This window comes from Nerophis ophidion, linkage group LG24 (genome assembly GCF_033978795.1).
Source record: "Nerophis ophidion isolate RoL-2023_Sa linkage group LG24, RoL_Noph_v1.0, whole genome shotgun sequence".
Lineage (NCBI taxonomy): Eukaryota > Metazoa > Chordata > Actinopteri > Syngnathiformes > Syngnathidae > Nerophis > Nerophis ophidion.
Window position 1 is genome coordinate 24,357,747 of NC_084634.1, and position 18,025 is coordinate 24,375,771.

Sequence of the window (18,025 nt, forward strand, 5' to 3'; positions counted from 1 at the left end):
GCTGGTTGACGTAGAGAAACATGTTCGCTTGACCGCTCTGTTCCATAGTAAAGCTTCACAACAAACAAAGAAACATCTGCTGTGTCTCTGTGCTAAAGACAGCTGCAATACACCAATTTCCAACAACAGCATTGTTCTTTATAGTCTCCATTATTAATTGAACAAATTGCAAAAGATTCAGCGACACTGATGTCCAAAATACTGTGTAATTATGCAATGAAAAGAGACGACTTTTAGCCGTAAGTGGTGATGAGCTAATATGTCCCCTCCAACCAATAACGTCACAAACACACGTCATCATTCCGCGACATTTTCAGCAAGAAACTCCACGGGAAATTTAAAATTGCAATTTAGTAAACTAAACCGGCCGTGTTGGCATGTGTTGCAATGTTAATATTTCAGCTACAACGGGGTTCTATTAACACTGACACGACGGGGTTCTATTAACACTGACACGATTGTATATACGGCGGATACTGCCCTCCAAAATACTTTCTCTCGTTTTGAGGAAATAACATTAGAGGAATTGTTACAACGTGTAAATGGAATAAAACAGACAACATGTTTACTTGACCCTCTTCCTGGGAAACTGATCAAGGAGCTCTTTGTATTATTAGGTCCATCAGTGCTAAATATTATAAACTTATCACTCTCCTCGGGCACTGTTCCCCTAGCATTCAAAAAAGCGGTTATTCATCCTCTTCTTAAAAGACCTAACCGATCCTAACCTCGATCCTGACCTCATGGTAAACTACCGACCGGTGTCTCACCTTCCCTTTATTTCAAAAATCCTTGAAAAAATTGTTGCGGAGCAGTTAAATGAACACTTAGCGTCTAACAATCTATGTGAAACCTTTCAATCCGGTTTCAGGGCAAATCACTCCACGGAGACAGCCCTCGCCAAAATGACTAATGATCTATTGCTAACGATGGATTCTGATGCGTCATCTATGTTGCTGCTCCTCGATCTTAGCGCTGCTTTCGATACCGTCGATCATAATATTTTATTAGAACGTATCAAAACACGAATTGGTATGTCAGACTTAGCCCTGTCTTGGTTTAACTCTTATCTTACTGATAGGATGCAGTGTGTCTCCCATAACAATGTGACCTCGGACTACGTTAAGGTAACGTGTGGAGTTCCCCAGGGTTCGGTCCTTGGCCCTGCACTCTTCAGCATCTACATGCTGCCGCTAGGTGACATCATACGCAAATACGGTATTAGCTTTCACTGTTATGCTGATGACACCCAACTCTACATGCCCCTAAAGCTGACCAACACGCCGGATTGTAGTCAGCTGGAGGCGTGTCTTAATGAAATTAAACAATGGATGTCCGCTAACTTTTTGCAACTCAACGCCAAAAAAACGGAAATGCTGATTATCGGTCCTGCTAGACACCGAACTCTATTTAATAATACAACTCTAACATTTGACAACCAAACAATTAAACAAGGCGACACGGTAAAGAATCTGGGTGTTATCTTCGACCCAACTCTCTCCTTTGAGGCACACATTAAAAGCGTTACTAAAACGGCCTTCTTTCATCTCCGTAATATCGCTAAAATTCGCTCCATTCTGTCCACTAAAGACGCTGAGATCATTATCCATGCGTTTGTTACGTCTCGCCTCGACTACTGTAACGTATTATTTTCGGGTCTCCCCATGTCTAGCATTAAAAGATTACAGTTGGTACAAAATGCGGCTGCTAGACTTTTGACAAGAACAAGAAAGTTTGATCACATTACGCCTGTACTGGCTCACCTGCACTGGCTTCCTGTGCACTTAAGATGTGACTTTAAGGTTTTACTACTTACGTATAAAATACTACACGGTCTAGCTCCATCTTATCTTGCCGATTGTATTGTACCATATGTCCCGGCAAGAAATCTGCGTTCAAAGGACTCCGGCTTATTAGTGATTCCCAAAGCCCAAAAAAAGTCTGCGGGCTATAGAGCATTTTCCTTTCGGGCTCCAGTACTCTGGAATGCCCTCCCGGTAACAGTTCGCGATGCCACCTCAGTAGAAGCATTTAAGTCTCACCTTAAAACTCATTTGTATACTCTAGCCTTTAAATAGACTCCCTTTTTAGACCAGTTGATCTGCCGTTTCTTTTCTTTTTCTTCTATGTCCCACTCTCCCGTGTGGAGGGGGTCCGGTCCGATCCGGTGGCCATGTACTGCTCGCCTGTGTATCGGCTGGGGACATCTCTGCGCTGCTGGTCCGCCTACGCTTGGGATGGTTTCCTGCTGGCTCCGCTGTGAACGGGACTCTCGCTGCTGTGTCTTGGATCCTCTTTGGACTGGACTCTCGCGACTGTGTTGTATCCATTGTGGATTGAACTTTCACAGTATCATTTTAGACCCGCTCGACATCCATTGCTTTCCTCCTCTCTAAGGTTCTCATAGTCATCATTGTCACCGACGTCCCACTGGGTCATTATTGTCACCAATGTCCCACTGGGTGTGAGTTTTCCTACCGAGGATGTCGTGGTGGTTTGTGCAGCCCTTTGAGACACTAGTGATTTAGGGCTATATAAGTAAACATTGATTGATTGATCATTGATATATAAACTATCAGACTGCGTGGTCGGTACTAGTGGGTTTCAGTAGGCCTTTAACTACATTTAAAGTGTAGATAACAGGGGTGTGTTGCTGTATTTAAGGACCTACTGCAAAAAATGTAATTAAAGATCATCTATATGACAGACTTTTAGTGCTTCCAGGAATCTTCTGAAAGTCTCGCCTAAGTTTGGAACTGAATTCTGGGGCCTGTTGGCTTGCAATGCAATAGACCGTCTCAGTACTGGCTGTACAGTATAATAAGACAACATTAACAACAAAATAAAAATAACCACTAAGTCTGCTCTGTCTAGTGAAGAGACTCACCTCCCAGTTACATGTCGTGACCTTGCTCAATACTTCTGTTACAAAGTTAAAGGAGAACTTCACTTTTTTTTTGAATTTTGCTTATCTTTCACAATCCTTATGGAGACAAGCACACGTTTTTCTTTTTTTTTTCTAAATGCATTCTAACTTGTATTAAATCCTAGCAAACATCAGCTAACAATGGAGCTAACGGGATTCTCCAATCCGCCTCTTAAAAAAAATTTACCCATTAATTTGAGCGAAGATGAAAGATTCGTGGATGAGGAAATTTCGAGTGAAGGACTGGGAAAAAAAAGTTAAAAAAAAAAAAGTTTAAAAAAAAAAAGGCGATTGCAGTGGGAGCGATTCAGATGTTATTAGACACATTTACTATCAATCAATCAATGTTGATTGATTGATTGACATTTATTAGGATAATTCTGGAAAATCCCTTATCTGCCTATTGTGTTGCCAGTGTTTTAGTGAGATTAAATAGTACCTGAAAGTCGGAGGGGTGGGGCCAAGGGTGTGTTGACGCCATAGTCTCTGAGGGAAGTCACGGCAGCTGCAGCAGGATGGAAGCTCTGCTGATGTCTCCGATAAGAGGCAACTTATTACCACAATTTTCTCACCGAAAACTGCCGGTTGACATGTAGTCGGGATCCATGTTCGCTTGACCACTCTGATCCATAGTAAAGCTTCATCTTCGGGAATTTTAAACACGGAAACACCGGCTGTGTTTTTGTGGCTAAAGACTAAAAGCATCTTTTTACTCCATTATTAATTGAACAAATTGCAAAAGATTCAGCAACACAGATGTCCAGAATACTGTGTAATTATGCGATTAAAGCAGACTACTTATAGCTTGGATCGGGCTGGATAATAATGTCCGCTACAACCGGTGACGTCAAATGCAGGCGTCATCATACTGCAACGTTTTCAACACGATAATTTGCGGGAAATTTGAAATTGCGATTTAGTAAACTAAAAAGGCCGTATTGGCATGTGCTTCAATGTTAATATTTCATCATTGATGTATAAACTATCAGACTGCGTGGTCAGTAGTAGTAGGTTTTAGTAGGCCTTTAAACCCATGGCTGCAACATGCAAACTCCGCACAGGGGAAGTCTGAGGCAAGATTCAAATTCAGATCCACCAGGCTGTAAAGCAGAAGTACTAACCGCATGCGCCAGGTGCTAAAATAATATATATCTGACAAAACAGAAATGATAAGGTAAGCACCAGTGGTTTACCTGGTACTCTATCTCTCTGGGTGTTGCCTGGTCTCCTCTGGCGACCGGGTCCGGTGTTACGGCCACGATTGGCGAAGCGGGGTCTGTTTGTTGCTGGGATGGAGGCGGCTCCGGGCTGGCTGGCTCGTCTTCTTTTTGAAAGTCTGCTTCGGATAGATCGTCCATCATGCTCATCTCAGCCTCTCTGTAAGCCCGCCTTTCTGCCTGTGAAAGAGGAACAGTTGCTGGTGTAAACAGGTGCACAAATGGGGCCACTGTGCCCTGCTGTGTGCTCAATTGCTCGGTTATATTGTTGAAAGGGTTAAAATACCGTGAACCATATATGTCGCTGATGACATAAATGAAAAGCATATGCACTCGCTCTATTCACATTAGCCTGCAACCAAAAGGAGATGCTGTGGTTGATATTAAATGCCAGCCGGTTAACATCTCAATATCAAGGCTGTGGTGCTCCTCGGCAGCCAGGACAATCCCTTAATTGAACCTGTGTGAAACAGGAAGTGAGCAGCAGAAAGAGTGCACGCTGGGGAGGTAGTTCACTGGGTTCAACCCAGGAAGGAGAGAAAAAACACAAAGACAAAGAAAAATTAAAGCTAAAACCCAGGAAGGAGAGAAAAAACACAAAGACAAAGAAAAAATAAAGCTAAAGAGAGCAAAACAGTGAAGCAGAAGGACTACAAAAGATGTAAAATCACATCACAACAACAGCAATACCAACTACCTGTTGTCTTCATCCATGTAAAAAATGTGCAGGGGCGCAGGGGTTCTTTACCTTTTTGACCCCTGGGCCCAACTCTTCCACTACAGAGGGGCCTGGAGCCCCCTCAAATATTAACACATTTTACGCTTAATTTGTATCATATTCATTAATTATATCTAACCTACTTAGAGTTTACAACCTAGTCAAAAGGATATTACGTTAACTACAAAAATTATGTTTAATATACCACATAAACCTTAAGTCAGGCTGATTGGGAAAATAAGTACAAACGCAATATACTGCATAAGAAGGACCACTGAATAATGCTAAAATAAATCAACAAAATTATTTTTTACAATGTTTCTTAAATAAACTGTCAATAAAATGTCTGTGCAAATGAAAATACAGCTTCACCACTTTAGTCATAATTGTTGCGCTTGTAAAAACTTCCCTATGACTTTAGCTCCAGACTTCTTCTGTTTGTTTGATATTGCCATTACTGCCACAAGTGGTGGGAAAGTATATTACAACTGAGTACATATGCAGCCCAGAAACAGATACTTTTTGGCGGCGCAACTTATTCTACATTACATTTGTTTGACATATGAGCATAAGAAATGATTTAGTATTTGGAAATTTTGCAGGGCTTTCTATAATCATATTGAAAGTAAGCCTCACAATAGGACTGGAACAATTAATCAATTTGAAAAAGTATTTGATTAACGAGTCTTACTCGTAAAAAACTTATAAAATCGCAGTGAGTGCACAGAACTTGGGCTTCACGGTGGCAGAGGGGTTAGTGCGTCTGCCTCACAATACGAAGGTCCTGCAGTCCTGGGTTCAAATCCAGGCTCGGGATCTTTCTGTGTGGAGTTTGCATGTTCTCCCCGTGAATGCATGGGTTCCCTCCGGGTACTCCGGCTTCCTCCCACTTCCAAAGACATGCACCTGGGGATAGGTTGATTGGCAACACTAAATTGGCCCTAGTGTGTGAATGTGAGTGTGAATGTTGTCTGTCTATCTGTGTTGGCCCTGCGATGAGGTGGTGACTTGTCCAGGGTGTACCCTGCCTTCCGCCCGATTGTAGCTGAGATAGGCGCCAGCGCCCCCCCGCGACCCCAAAAGGGAATAAGCGGTAGGAAATGGATGGATGGATGGATGCACAGAACTTTGAATAGGCGGACATAGTTTCTGTAAAGTTGCTGCATTAGAGTGCACATGAGAGCGGGGGGTGGGTGGTAGCAAACAGTGAAGAGTTTTCTCTAGGTTTATTTTATTAAAGTGTTGAAAGTGCAACGTTAATGTTGAGCATGTGTCTAATTTACATTTATTATATATAATTCAGGCTCCTTTCCCTATCTAATTCTTTGTTATTTTTTTATTTTATGTTAAACATGAACAATAATTACCATTGAGCATAATGAATAGATAGATAGATGGATGGATGGATGGATGGATGGATGGATGGATAGATAGATAGATAGATAGATAGATAGATAGATGGATAGATGGATAGATGGATAGATGGATAGATGGATAGATGGATAGATGGATAGATAGATAGATAGATAGATAGATAGATAGATAGATAGATAGTACTTTTTTGATTCCTTCAAGAGAGCTCCTTCAGGAAAATTTAAAAACATAACATAACAAAAGTAAACAACAACAAACAAGGAGCAAAAGTGTTTTTCATGTGTTAGTTAAAAAAAAGACGGAGGCAACAGTTTATGAAAAATATCAATGATTCAAGAATTGTATTACCCGATTAATGGAAAAAACTAATCCATAGATTAATCGACGACTAAAATAAAAGCGGCAGCCTTACCTCACATCAGAATCTATATTAGGATTGTAGGCTCCCCTTCTTGCTGTTTATTGTCCATTCTTAACATGTACAAGACATATAAGAACTGAAATTACCCAGTGCCATGACTTACACTGTGAAAACCCCTGACATACTGTTTGTATTTTTACAGTATAGCTGACTATAAACACTCTAACTAGTTAAATGTGTTTTGCATTTGATGTGAACAGCCATTTCTACCATTATCAATGCTTTGAATTTTAGAAGAGCCGTATACGTACAAAAACCAAACAGAGTTAATACAAACACGCTATTTTGTGGTACACACAAGAGGCGGTATAGCTCGGTTGGTAGAGCGGCCGTGCCAGCAACTTGAGGGTTGCAGGTTCAATCCCCGCTTCTGCCATCCTAGTCACTGCCGTTGTGTCCTTGGGCAAGACACTTTACCCACCTGCTCCCAGTGCCACCCACACTGGTTTAAAAAAACAAAAAACTTAACTTAGATATCGGGTTTCACTGTGTAAAGCGCTTTGAGTCAGTAGAGAAAAAGCGCTATATAAATATAATTCACTTCACTTCACATATCGGGTTGTGCACCAAATTATAATGCTATCTAACAAGCCGCAATCAGAAAAATTCACAAAAAATCAAAGAAGACGTGTTGAAATGATAAAAAGATGAGCACTACATAATAATAATAATAATAATAAGCACACACATATATAGATGAGCATATTAACAAGGATCTCTAGCCACTGCAACAATCTAGCCAATGAGAATCCCAAAGACGTGCCTTCAGCATTAATAAAAAAAACTAAGTTTTATTGGATCTGAGTGATTAACGTTGCCTATTGTCCAATACTGCAGCTCGCCTAAAAAGGACACCTAAAGCAATGAATGCGTGAAACAAGCTGAGGCAACAGTAAAGTGACGGCATAAATTTCAGATTGAAAGAGACAGTAAAAGTCAGAGTGCTTAGGACTTTTTTTTATTACTATTTCCCCTTAGTTTGACCTCAGAACAGACGGTCACTCTTCTTAGCTTCTGTTGACCTCCGACCTTGTAAACTTCTAATCGGCCTGTTACATGGATCATAGCAGGACCTTAGCACAGTCACACAAACACACAGAAATCTTCAGGCTTGGGTTTCTAAAATATCTGGATGCTAAAGTGGATGTCATTATTACTCCTACAAGACTAATCGTATGGACTGGAAATACAGAAAACATCTTGAAGGTTTAATACATTACCAATGGCACTACTATATTATCTATGGTCTGGAATGGAAGTATACAATATTATACGTACTTAACGAGCATATTTCACTTGTTGGTTTAGTACACAGTTTAAGGTAACAGTTATAAACAGCTTAGTGTCAGTAATACAAATGTAGTGCTTTGCAGTCACAATCCACTGTAGTTAAAGAGAAATAAACTTGACTTCCTATTGGTTGTTCAAGATGTTTCTTTCATCTGAAGTTTCATCTACATGTTTTCTTCTATTCAAATGTTGTGGATTACCGCAACATGGAAAAATATACACAAATAATATTTGTCATATTGTAGTACTATTACCAAAAGTCATAAACAGCCTTATTCTTAGGGCGCACTCAAAGTGGGCTAAAACTGCTTCCGAATTGATTCCCGCCGCAATCACACTGATCTGCACACATGGACAACATGCTTTATTATACAACCTTATCACTTCTACTTTGGTGACTTTGTGGATATGTCTAGGTCATTAAGTAACAATAATAATGGCAGGAGGCGTATTCACATTAATTATATGGCACGTTCTGTATGCAGCGAACAATTATCTGTGCATTAGCAAGTTCACAATCTTTCTATAAACTGCCATTATGCAAATTAGTCTGATATAATAGAAATTGGCAGGAGGAATATCTGCAATTATTATATGGCACATAGGTTGCATATGTGCATGAGTAAACATAATGTCTGTTTTGACTTTATGGATTATTTTTATCCTTCATGAATGTACATGATGCAAAGTGGTGGTTATAATTCAAATTAGCAGAACTGATTGACTATATGACACATAGGTAACATAGGTGCATGAGTAAAGATACCGAGGGTTTTTACAGTATTGATTATTTTCAGTCTTTTTATTAATCTGAATTATGCAAACCAGTTAATAGAAATAGAAATTGGCAGGAGTAGCAATTGCATTACCGTAATTATATGACACATAGTTTTCATAGGTGTGTGGGCAAACATACTGTGGGTTTTGACTTTATGGATTATTTTCATTCGTTCTATCATTTGACATTATGCAGAGGAATGTCTATTAACATTATGCAAAGTGATTAACATACTTAGAAAATGTTAATAAAAGGTTGACATTGATAGAAATTGGCAGGAGGATCGATTACAATAATTATATGACATAGGTTGTATTGGTGCATAAGAAAACATACTTTGGATATTGAATTAGAGATAATTTTTCTTTTTTCTATTAATTCATATAAAGCATAATGGTGGTTATAATTGAAATTGGTATGAGGAGCGATTGCATTACTTATACAACACTTAGGCAGCATAGGTGCATGAGTGAACATACTGTGGGTTTTGCCTGTATGGATTATTTTTAGTTTGTCTATTAATTGACATCATGCAAAGTGGTTGATATACTGTACATAGAAAATTGGCAGGGGGAGCGATTGCATTACCTATATGACTCAATGATGTTGTGTGTACCGAAATTGATTGATTGATTGCTACTTTTATTAGTAGATTGCACAGTTCAGTACAGATTCCGTACAATTGACCACTAAATGGTAACACCCGAATAAGTTTTTCAACTTGTTTAAGTCGGGGTCCACGTTAATCAATTCATGGTACAAATATATACTATCAGCATAATACAGTCATCACACAGGTTAATCATCATAGTATATACATTGAATTATTTACATTATTTACAATCCGGGGGACGGGGTGAGGAGCTTTGGTTGATATCAGTACTTCAGTAATCAACAATTGCATCAACAGAGAAATGGACATTGAAACAGTGTAGGTCTTACTTAGTAGGATATGTACAGCCAGCAGAGAGCATAGTGAGTTCAGATAGCATAAGAGCTAGTAAATACATTAGAACTACATTTGATTATTTACATTAGGTTATTTATAATCCGGGGAGATGGGATGTGAATGGAGGAGGGTATTAGTAAAGGGTTGAAGTTGTCTGGAGGCGTTGTTTTAGAGCGGTTTTGAAGTAATATAGAGATGCACTTACCTTTACACCTGTTGGGAGTGCATTCCACATTGATGTGGCATAGAAAGAGAATGAGTTAAAGCCTTTGTTAGATCGGAATCTGGGTTTCATGTGGTTTGTGGAGCTCCCCCTGAAACAATCCAGACCGTGCTGCTTGACCTAATGTCTCTTCCTGAGCAGTTTAAGAAAGCAATTCTGCACCTTGCATGCTTTTCTAAGATAAGCGTATAAAGCAGTGGTGTCCAAAGTGCGGCCCAGGGCCCAATTTCGGCCCACAGCTCGTTTTTTATGAGCTGTTAAATAAATTCATTATTATTGAGATGTTGTCAAACAATACATGAGATTAATCATACTTTTGAATTTGGATTAATCATGATTAAAAAAACAAGTATTACTTATAGTGTAAATTTGCTTGAATGATTTTAATTGACTTAAAAATTTCAATGAAATAAAAAAAGACGCCATTACTTGGTCACAATAATCATTTTATAATTGTATTGTTATAAAAGATAGAAAGTAAAGGAGCAAAATAAAATGTGCGATGATATACAGTACATTATGCAATAATATTTTTTGTGATTAATCGCATGAGTTAATTTATTATTTTTGACAGCCCTAGATTATATTAGATTACACTAACTTTCTTTGTCACCTATAACACAAAGAAAATTTGTTCATCTTTTTCTTTGTACACCTATCTTAGTATATATTGACATACACTGGTTTTGGTTTTAGCATCTTTAACGTACAAAATGTTTCAAAGCCTTCAATTTTACTGTCCAAACTGAAAAGTGTGGACACACTTGGTTTAAGGAGTGTATTGTCTAAAGGAACGTAGGCATCTTTACACAAACACCTATCCGCTACACTGCAACATCTGCACTTTCTACACATTCAAATGTAAGAATAACGCTACTGTTGACTATTTTCAAGTGAGCCCTAAACAAAGGCGATGAGACGGTCGCCTTGAGTTACGACTTTGAACTTAAGCGAACCCCATGACCAGGCCAGTGTGTTGACTCTTGGTGACAGCCCCTTGATCTGTGACCCCCGCACCCCCCGTGACCGAAGCCAATGAATGTTTGGGGAAACCACGCCCCCTTTACTGCCGTAACTGACCCTGACCTCCATATGAACTTAGACACACACACACAATCAAGAGCAGTTAAGACCCTCTCTCACATTGTCAACACATTAGTGCTCTTCCATTCATTATGAGCTTTAAATGCACACAGCCACAATACCTTAATGCAACATAGATATGAATAAAAACATAACTTAAGTAGCTGAAGTTTTTCTCCAACTCTACAAAATAATTAAAAAACACAAAAAGGTGCATATTTAATCAAAGTGGTAGCATACAACTCCAACAGTCAGTGAGTGACAGGTTTACACAACATTAGCCCAAAACACATTCAAATAAAAATGCAAATGAAACAACAGTGACCGCAGCCTTGACAGTTTTAGGGTGGAATATAGCCAAACTAAGCTCAGACAACTTAATGCAATCATAAAAAGACTGTTGCCACGCTCTCCAAACAATTATAAAGTTGACCTTAACATCAGAAATGTGTAATTAAAGGTATAGTAAATCAACTGATTCTGCTGAAACAATGTTCAATATGCAAATGCATAAAAAACTCACAGATAGGACAAGGCATTGTTCCTCCCTGGCTCTCTTTCTGTCTGTCATTTTCTTACTGAGTCTCTTTTCCTTCAGTAGTTTCCTCCCTGCTTGTCTCCTTTGACTCACACGTTCAAACATTCTTAAAGCTCTGCTGATTGGCCGGCCGCGAAAGAAGCCGGTGATTTACGAGTTTCCTTACCTAACACACGCTTCAGTGAACTCCTCCAACACGGTTAGTGACACCGATGTACGTGAGGCTTGGAAATAAGTTGGGGGATGACGACATAGGTACAGGACAGGTTCATCTTGACATTTGAAGCCTTTGTGAAAAATGTGTCATTTTCCTGAAAAAACTAATCACGGGAAAATGAAGGAGCGGCAGAAGAACTAATTCTTTTAAAAATGGGATCATTTTGTCATCAATCTAAAATATGCGCTTTGTCCATTTGTTGACTAGCGACCACATATACATTTTAAGTGAAGAGACATGTTTGAGATACCCAAATAAACACAAGAGCTACGTACAGAATACACACAAATATTATACAGAAATAATGATCATTGACTACGAAGTGGTGGATCGAGAAGAGATGACTAAAACGACTAAAATACGGTACCGTTATAACTAGAGATGCCGATATCCGATATTCCGATATTGTCCAACTCTTAATTACCGATCCGATATCAACCGATACCGATATATACAGTCGTGGAATTAACACATTACTTTGCCTAATTTTGTTGTGATGCCCCGCTGGATGCATTGAACAATGTAACAAGGTTTTCCAATATAAATCAACTCAAGTTATGGAAAAAAATGCCAACATGCCACTGCCGTATTTATTATTGAAGTCACAAAGTGCATTATATTTTTTAACATGCCTCAAAACAGCAGCTTGGAATTTAGGACATGCTCTCCCTGAGAGAGCATCAGGAGGTTGAGGTGGGCAGGGTTGGGAGGCGGGGTTGAGGTGGCTGGGGGTGGGTGAATATTGTAGCGTCCCGGAAGAGTTAGTGCTGCAAGGGGTTCTGAGTATATATTCTGTTGTGTTTATGTTGTGTTACGGTGCGGATGTTCTCCCGAAATGTGTTTGTCATTCTTGTTTGGTGTGGGTTCACAGTGTGGCGTATTTTTTTTACCAGTGTTTAAGTTGTTTATACGGCCACCCTCAGTGTGACCTGTATGGCCTGGCATTCACTTGTGTGTGTGAAAAGCCGTAGATATTATGTGACTTGGCCGGCACGCAAAGGCAGTGCCTTTAAGGTTTATTGGCGCTCTGTATTTCTCCCTACGTCTGTGTACCACAACATACAGCGGCGTTTTAAAAAGTCATACATTTTACTTTTTGAAACCGATACCGATCATTTCCAAACCGATACCGATAAATTCCGATATTACATTTTAAAGTATTTATCGGACGAAAATATTGGCAACCCGATATTATCGGACATATCTAGTTATAACCAAACTTAAGACGGCCACACACTGATATGTGTGATTGTCTCAGGACGACCACCTATTATTATGCATGGCTACATCTCTCGACCCAAAATATGAGAAGACCGGTCTTGTTCAACCAGTTTTAGGAAAAAAGTAAAACAAATACTGCATTGTATTATTAGTGTTAGTAAACTACGATACTACCTACAAGTTGCAGAATGTGATGTCTCTTGTACAAAGCACCGTGACATATCTGAAGTCATATAATTTGGAACTTGCTCCAATCTTTGTAATAACAAAGAAAACATTTGCTTCTTGTAGTTACAAAACTTACTCTGCAAAAACAACCAGAATCAACAGTGTGACTTGTAAGAGAGCTCTCATGCACTCTGAAGCGCAACCATACTCACTTGGTATCAAAGTTGAGCGCATCACATTTATACAGTACAGTTTTGTCTCGCCATATCGCACTTCAAATGTTGCGGCTTTAACACAATACAGATTTTTTGAGGATATTTTATTCTACAATTTTTGGGGCCGAAATGTAGCATTTTCAAGCATAAAAATGGCAATATACACTAATAATATCAATACTACAGTAGTATTGGCCATTAGAGGAGACCAAACCAATCTGGGCGTACTGTTCAGTATTGTGGCAACTGATTGGCTCAGCCTCAGACAGCATTACTATATTGGATTAAAATAGTGTAAACTAGACGAGAGCATGGTATTTCATACGTCGATAAGGTCAGAAACTGTTTTTTTTATTCTCTAGCTCAGAGGTCTTCAACTGGGATCTGTGACCCTGAGGGGATTTGCAGATGTACTACAGGGGAGACGTAAATTTTGGGCAATTTTTCCACGAATGTAAATGTCTTCTAACAGAAATTAATATATAGCCAATGCACTGTCATGTTGATGGATGTGAATAAACAATATAACATAAACAGATAATTATACAATTGTATTCATGTTTGCATTTAAGATAGGTAGCGGTTAGCACTCTAGTTGCCAGACAAAAATTAGGGCTGTAGTTGTCAGCGAGCAATTGGCGCGCTAGTTGTCAGTTACTTAGTGTGTTAGTTGCCAGCTAGTGATTAACGCGCTAGCTGTCAGCTAGCAATTAGCGCTCAAGTTGCCAGCTAAAGAACAGCACACTAGTTTTCAGCTAGCGATTATCACTCTAATTTCCAGTTTGCGATTAGCGCAATAGTTGCCAGCTAAAGATTAGCGTGCTAGTTGTCAGCTAGCAATTAACACCCTGGCTGTCGGTGAGTGATTGGCTACTCGTTGTCAGCTAGCAATTTCCGCGTTAGTTGCCAACTTAGCGATTGGCACGCAAGAGTTCAGGTAACAATTAGTGCTGTAGTTGACAACTGGCGATTAGAACGCTAGTTGCCAGCTTGATATTAGCGGCACAATTGTTAATATTTCAATACGGTTAGTATGGCACAATAACAGGGTATTTGTAGAAACAGTTTAATGTTTATTACAAGCATAATCATAAGGTATATAAGTAGGGGGTACAAGGCCTGGAAAATGTTGAAGAGCCCTGGTCTAGCCAAAAAAATATTTGTTTTACAATTAATGATTCCAACTTTGCGGAAATGTGATAATGCAGTCATATCCGGAACCAATTACCAGCAATAAAAAATTATAAAGCCCCTGTGGTTATATTTACTTTCATAAGAAGTAATTTTAAAAAAATAAAGATTTTGAAGGTCATAGAAAAAACAAATCATCCTTTTTTGAGTAAGCATAAAACATTTTCATTATAGTTGATAAGGATGGTCATGAAAAGATTATAAAAAAGCCTATATAAAGATTTATGGGGTATCAAAACCTCAAGTGATTAAATCACAACAGTTAAAGTCAGTTACATTCAGATATGCAATCTTCCCTGAACAGTATTTACATTTTGGGCTCATACTATTTTTCTCCCTTGAAAACTCATGTTTCTTTGTGCACATAGACACACACAAAATCATAGAGAAACATGAAAGTGGTTAACCTTTAACCCTTTTACGTAGCCCTTCACGGCCAGGCTCTTATGCATCGCTTGAGCGGCCACAAGTGCTACATTACCACAACATGTGAATATCATGTTCCTTCTAATGACACAATCGTTAACCATTCACAAAGTTTTTCATGACTGTGTTGCATTTATTTGCTTGACTGTATTTTTTTTCCATTGAGGTTTTTTTTTTTTTTTTGGAATACATTGTAACACAAATATCACACGATCGTCATGTCTGTGCCTTGATAGCAAAGTTAACAAATATGGTGTAGTTGATAAATCAGGAAGTGAGATTGCAGGAAGCAATACAAGTCCATCCTTGCGCTCGTCGTGAGTGTTCATAACAGACCCAATATGTCCTTTCGTTTGCCACACACATGCATTACAGTATATTAGTCATCCCAGTGTTTATAAATCAAAGTTTATGAAGTCGTAATTACAGTGCAAGGCTACAACAAGCATGAGACTGCACATGGTGAGCCTCTCAGCTTTCCTATCAGACTGTGATTATCTCACATCCTAACTTCATTTCTCTCTTGCTTACCACAAAGTAGCACAACATTTTCTTCAATCATACAATATATACAATATTTACATATAGAGTATGGGGCGCATTATTATTGTGGTAATAAACATGGACAGAACATGCCTAGCGCTCAGACTTTTGCCAAAATTTCCCTGGGTGACTTAAGTTTGCTTAAACAAACTGGAAACATGATGACCCTCATTCATAGCACACACAAGCACCCCAATCAGATCAAATGCTGTTCATTTTCCACTAACCAACTGTACAGAAAGGAAGTACGCTTCCTTCCTGTGTAAAACAATAAATCAAGAGTAGCACAGGGTTAACTTAAAACCCTTCAAATGCATTGATAAAAAACAACACATGAATAGCAGAAGTAGTTACATACTGAAAATAAAAATAGATAATTGGTGGACGCTTTGGTGGGGTTTGCTCAATGCTGGTATTGTGGCAGGAAAAATATATATCGTATGTTTCAGACTATAAGGCACACTCAAAATCTTTTCATTTTCTGAAAAATCGACAGTGTGCCTAATGTAAATTATTTCTGGTTGTGTTCACTGAACTCGGACCAATTTCTATGTGGTACATGGTGTAATGATAAGTGTGACAAGTAGATGGCAGTCACACATAACAAATATGTGTGGGCTGCAGGTTGGCGCCTGTTTAATAAATGACGCTAACAAGTACCAAGTAAGCAAGCAACACTAAAACTTTGATGTTTCTTTGAGAATGTAGAACATTGCACATTGCTCCCAAAAAATCATCAAAATGTTTTAGTACGGCTTTGGTAAGCTATGAAGCAGCACTGATTGATGAATTGTCGGAGCATTATGTAGTCAGACGTACTGTGTTTTAATTTACGGGTATTATGGTGTGCATATAAGGACACTAAAATGGCACCTATTAGGAGACATATTACCTGACATTTTGTTTTGACCTAATATGCAAAACCAACTTTTCTTACCTATTGGTACCTGGTAAAGTGTATTTGGGATCTGCATAAGCCCCTAAAACTTAGTACCACATTTTTCGGATTATAAATAAATCGCACCGGCCGAAAATGCATAATAAAGAAGGAAAAAAACATATATAAGTCGCACTAGAGTATAAGTCGCATTTTTGGGGGAAATTTATTTGATAAAATCCAATACCAAGAATAAAGATTTGAAAGGCAATTTAAAATAAATAAAGAATAGTGAACAACAGGCTGAATAAGTGTACGTTATATCAGTGGTCCTCAATGGTTCGATTGGTACCAGGCCGCAGAATATTTTTTTATTAATTTAAAAAATAATAATAATAATAAATAAATCAACATAAAAAACACAAGATACACTTACAATTAGTGCAACAACCCAAAAAAACTCCCTTTGTCATAACAAAAAAAAAAAGTCTCATTCGTGAATTAGATAGATAATATTACTTGATATTTTACGGTAATGTGTTAATAATTACACACATAAGCCGCTCCAGAGTATAAGCCGCACCTGCGGGCAAACAATGAAAAAAACTGCGACTTGTAATACGAAAAATACGTAAGTAACCATTGTAGTCTACGCCAGACCTGGGCAAATTAAGGCACGAGGGCTGCATACGGCCCGTTAAGCTTTGCCATTTGGTACGCCGAACATTCCAAAATATTTTTTTTCGATCATTAAGATCGAAACTTTAACTGCCATCATGTTTTTTTTTAATACCGTAAGTTTTGAACTATACAAAGTACTTATATGGTTGGAATATATACTTTTGCATGATATACTAGTTACTCTGGTAATCAAAGACACAGCAGCTCAGATGAGTCACCAAGCAGTGTGGGTGGGGAGCGACAGATGAGGAAGGAGATTTTTATCACAAAGTTCTAAAGCTTAGTGATGCATCAAATATATCAGATTGTAGGTAGGGTTTTCTTTACCCTTAAAATTCATATTTGCTGTTTGTTGCATTTTTGTTGCGTTTCGCTTGATTGTAAAATATGTTGATAGGTTGATTGGCAACACTAAAAATTGGCCCTAGTGTGTGAATGTGAGTGTGAAAGTTGTCTGTCTATCTGTGTTGGCCCTGCGATGAAGTGGCGACTTGTCCAGGGTGTACCCCGCCTTCCGCCCGATTGTAGCTGAGATAGGCGCCAGCGCCCCCCGCGACCCCAAAAGGGAATAAGCGGTAGAAAATGGATGGATGGATAGGGGGTGTGATGGTCACATGTTGTCAATATACAGTGTTTTAGCATTTATAGTTAATATTGTAAATCCCACATTCTTTATTTCCATGTACATTCATGGTGTCTCATTCAGTAAAAAAACGTAAAATTCCATTCTGTTTTTAAGGTGTTGGGTCAAAACGTTTTTAGCATTCAATCAGGCATTGTTGTGAGGTTTTGTATTAGTGTTCCTGAAAATAGATATACCGGCACCCAGACAGATTTTTTTTGTCTAAACTGGCAAGTCAAAATAATTGCCCAGGCCTAGTCTACGCCATAGTCAATGAGCTCCTTCTTTTTCTCTGTCCTATTGTGGAGCAATTATCGTCCCCCTGCCATTTCTAATACAAAGTGTAT

At 38.7% G+C, this 18,025-nt stretch overlaps 1 protein-coding gene across 8 annotated transcripts in view; it reads right to left on the reverse strand.

Moving 5' to 3' along the window:
• LOC133542392 (DNA (cytosine-5)-methyltransferase 3A-like) overlaps positions 1 to 18,025 on the reverse strand; it is a 97,121-nt gene that overhangs the window by 22,024 nt on the left and 57,072 nt on the right. For all 8 annotated transcript variants that reach the window (XM_061886459.1, XM_061886458.1, XM_061886455.1 and 5 more), the window contains one exon: positions 4,120 to 4,323. In XM_061886459.1, coding sequence (XP_061742443.1) covers positions 4,120 to 4,323 — 204 coding nt within the window. The remainder of the gene's footprint in view (positions 1 to 4,119; positions 4,324 to 18,025) is intronic.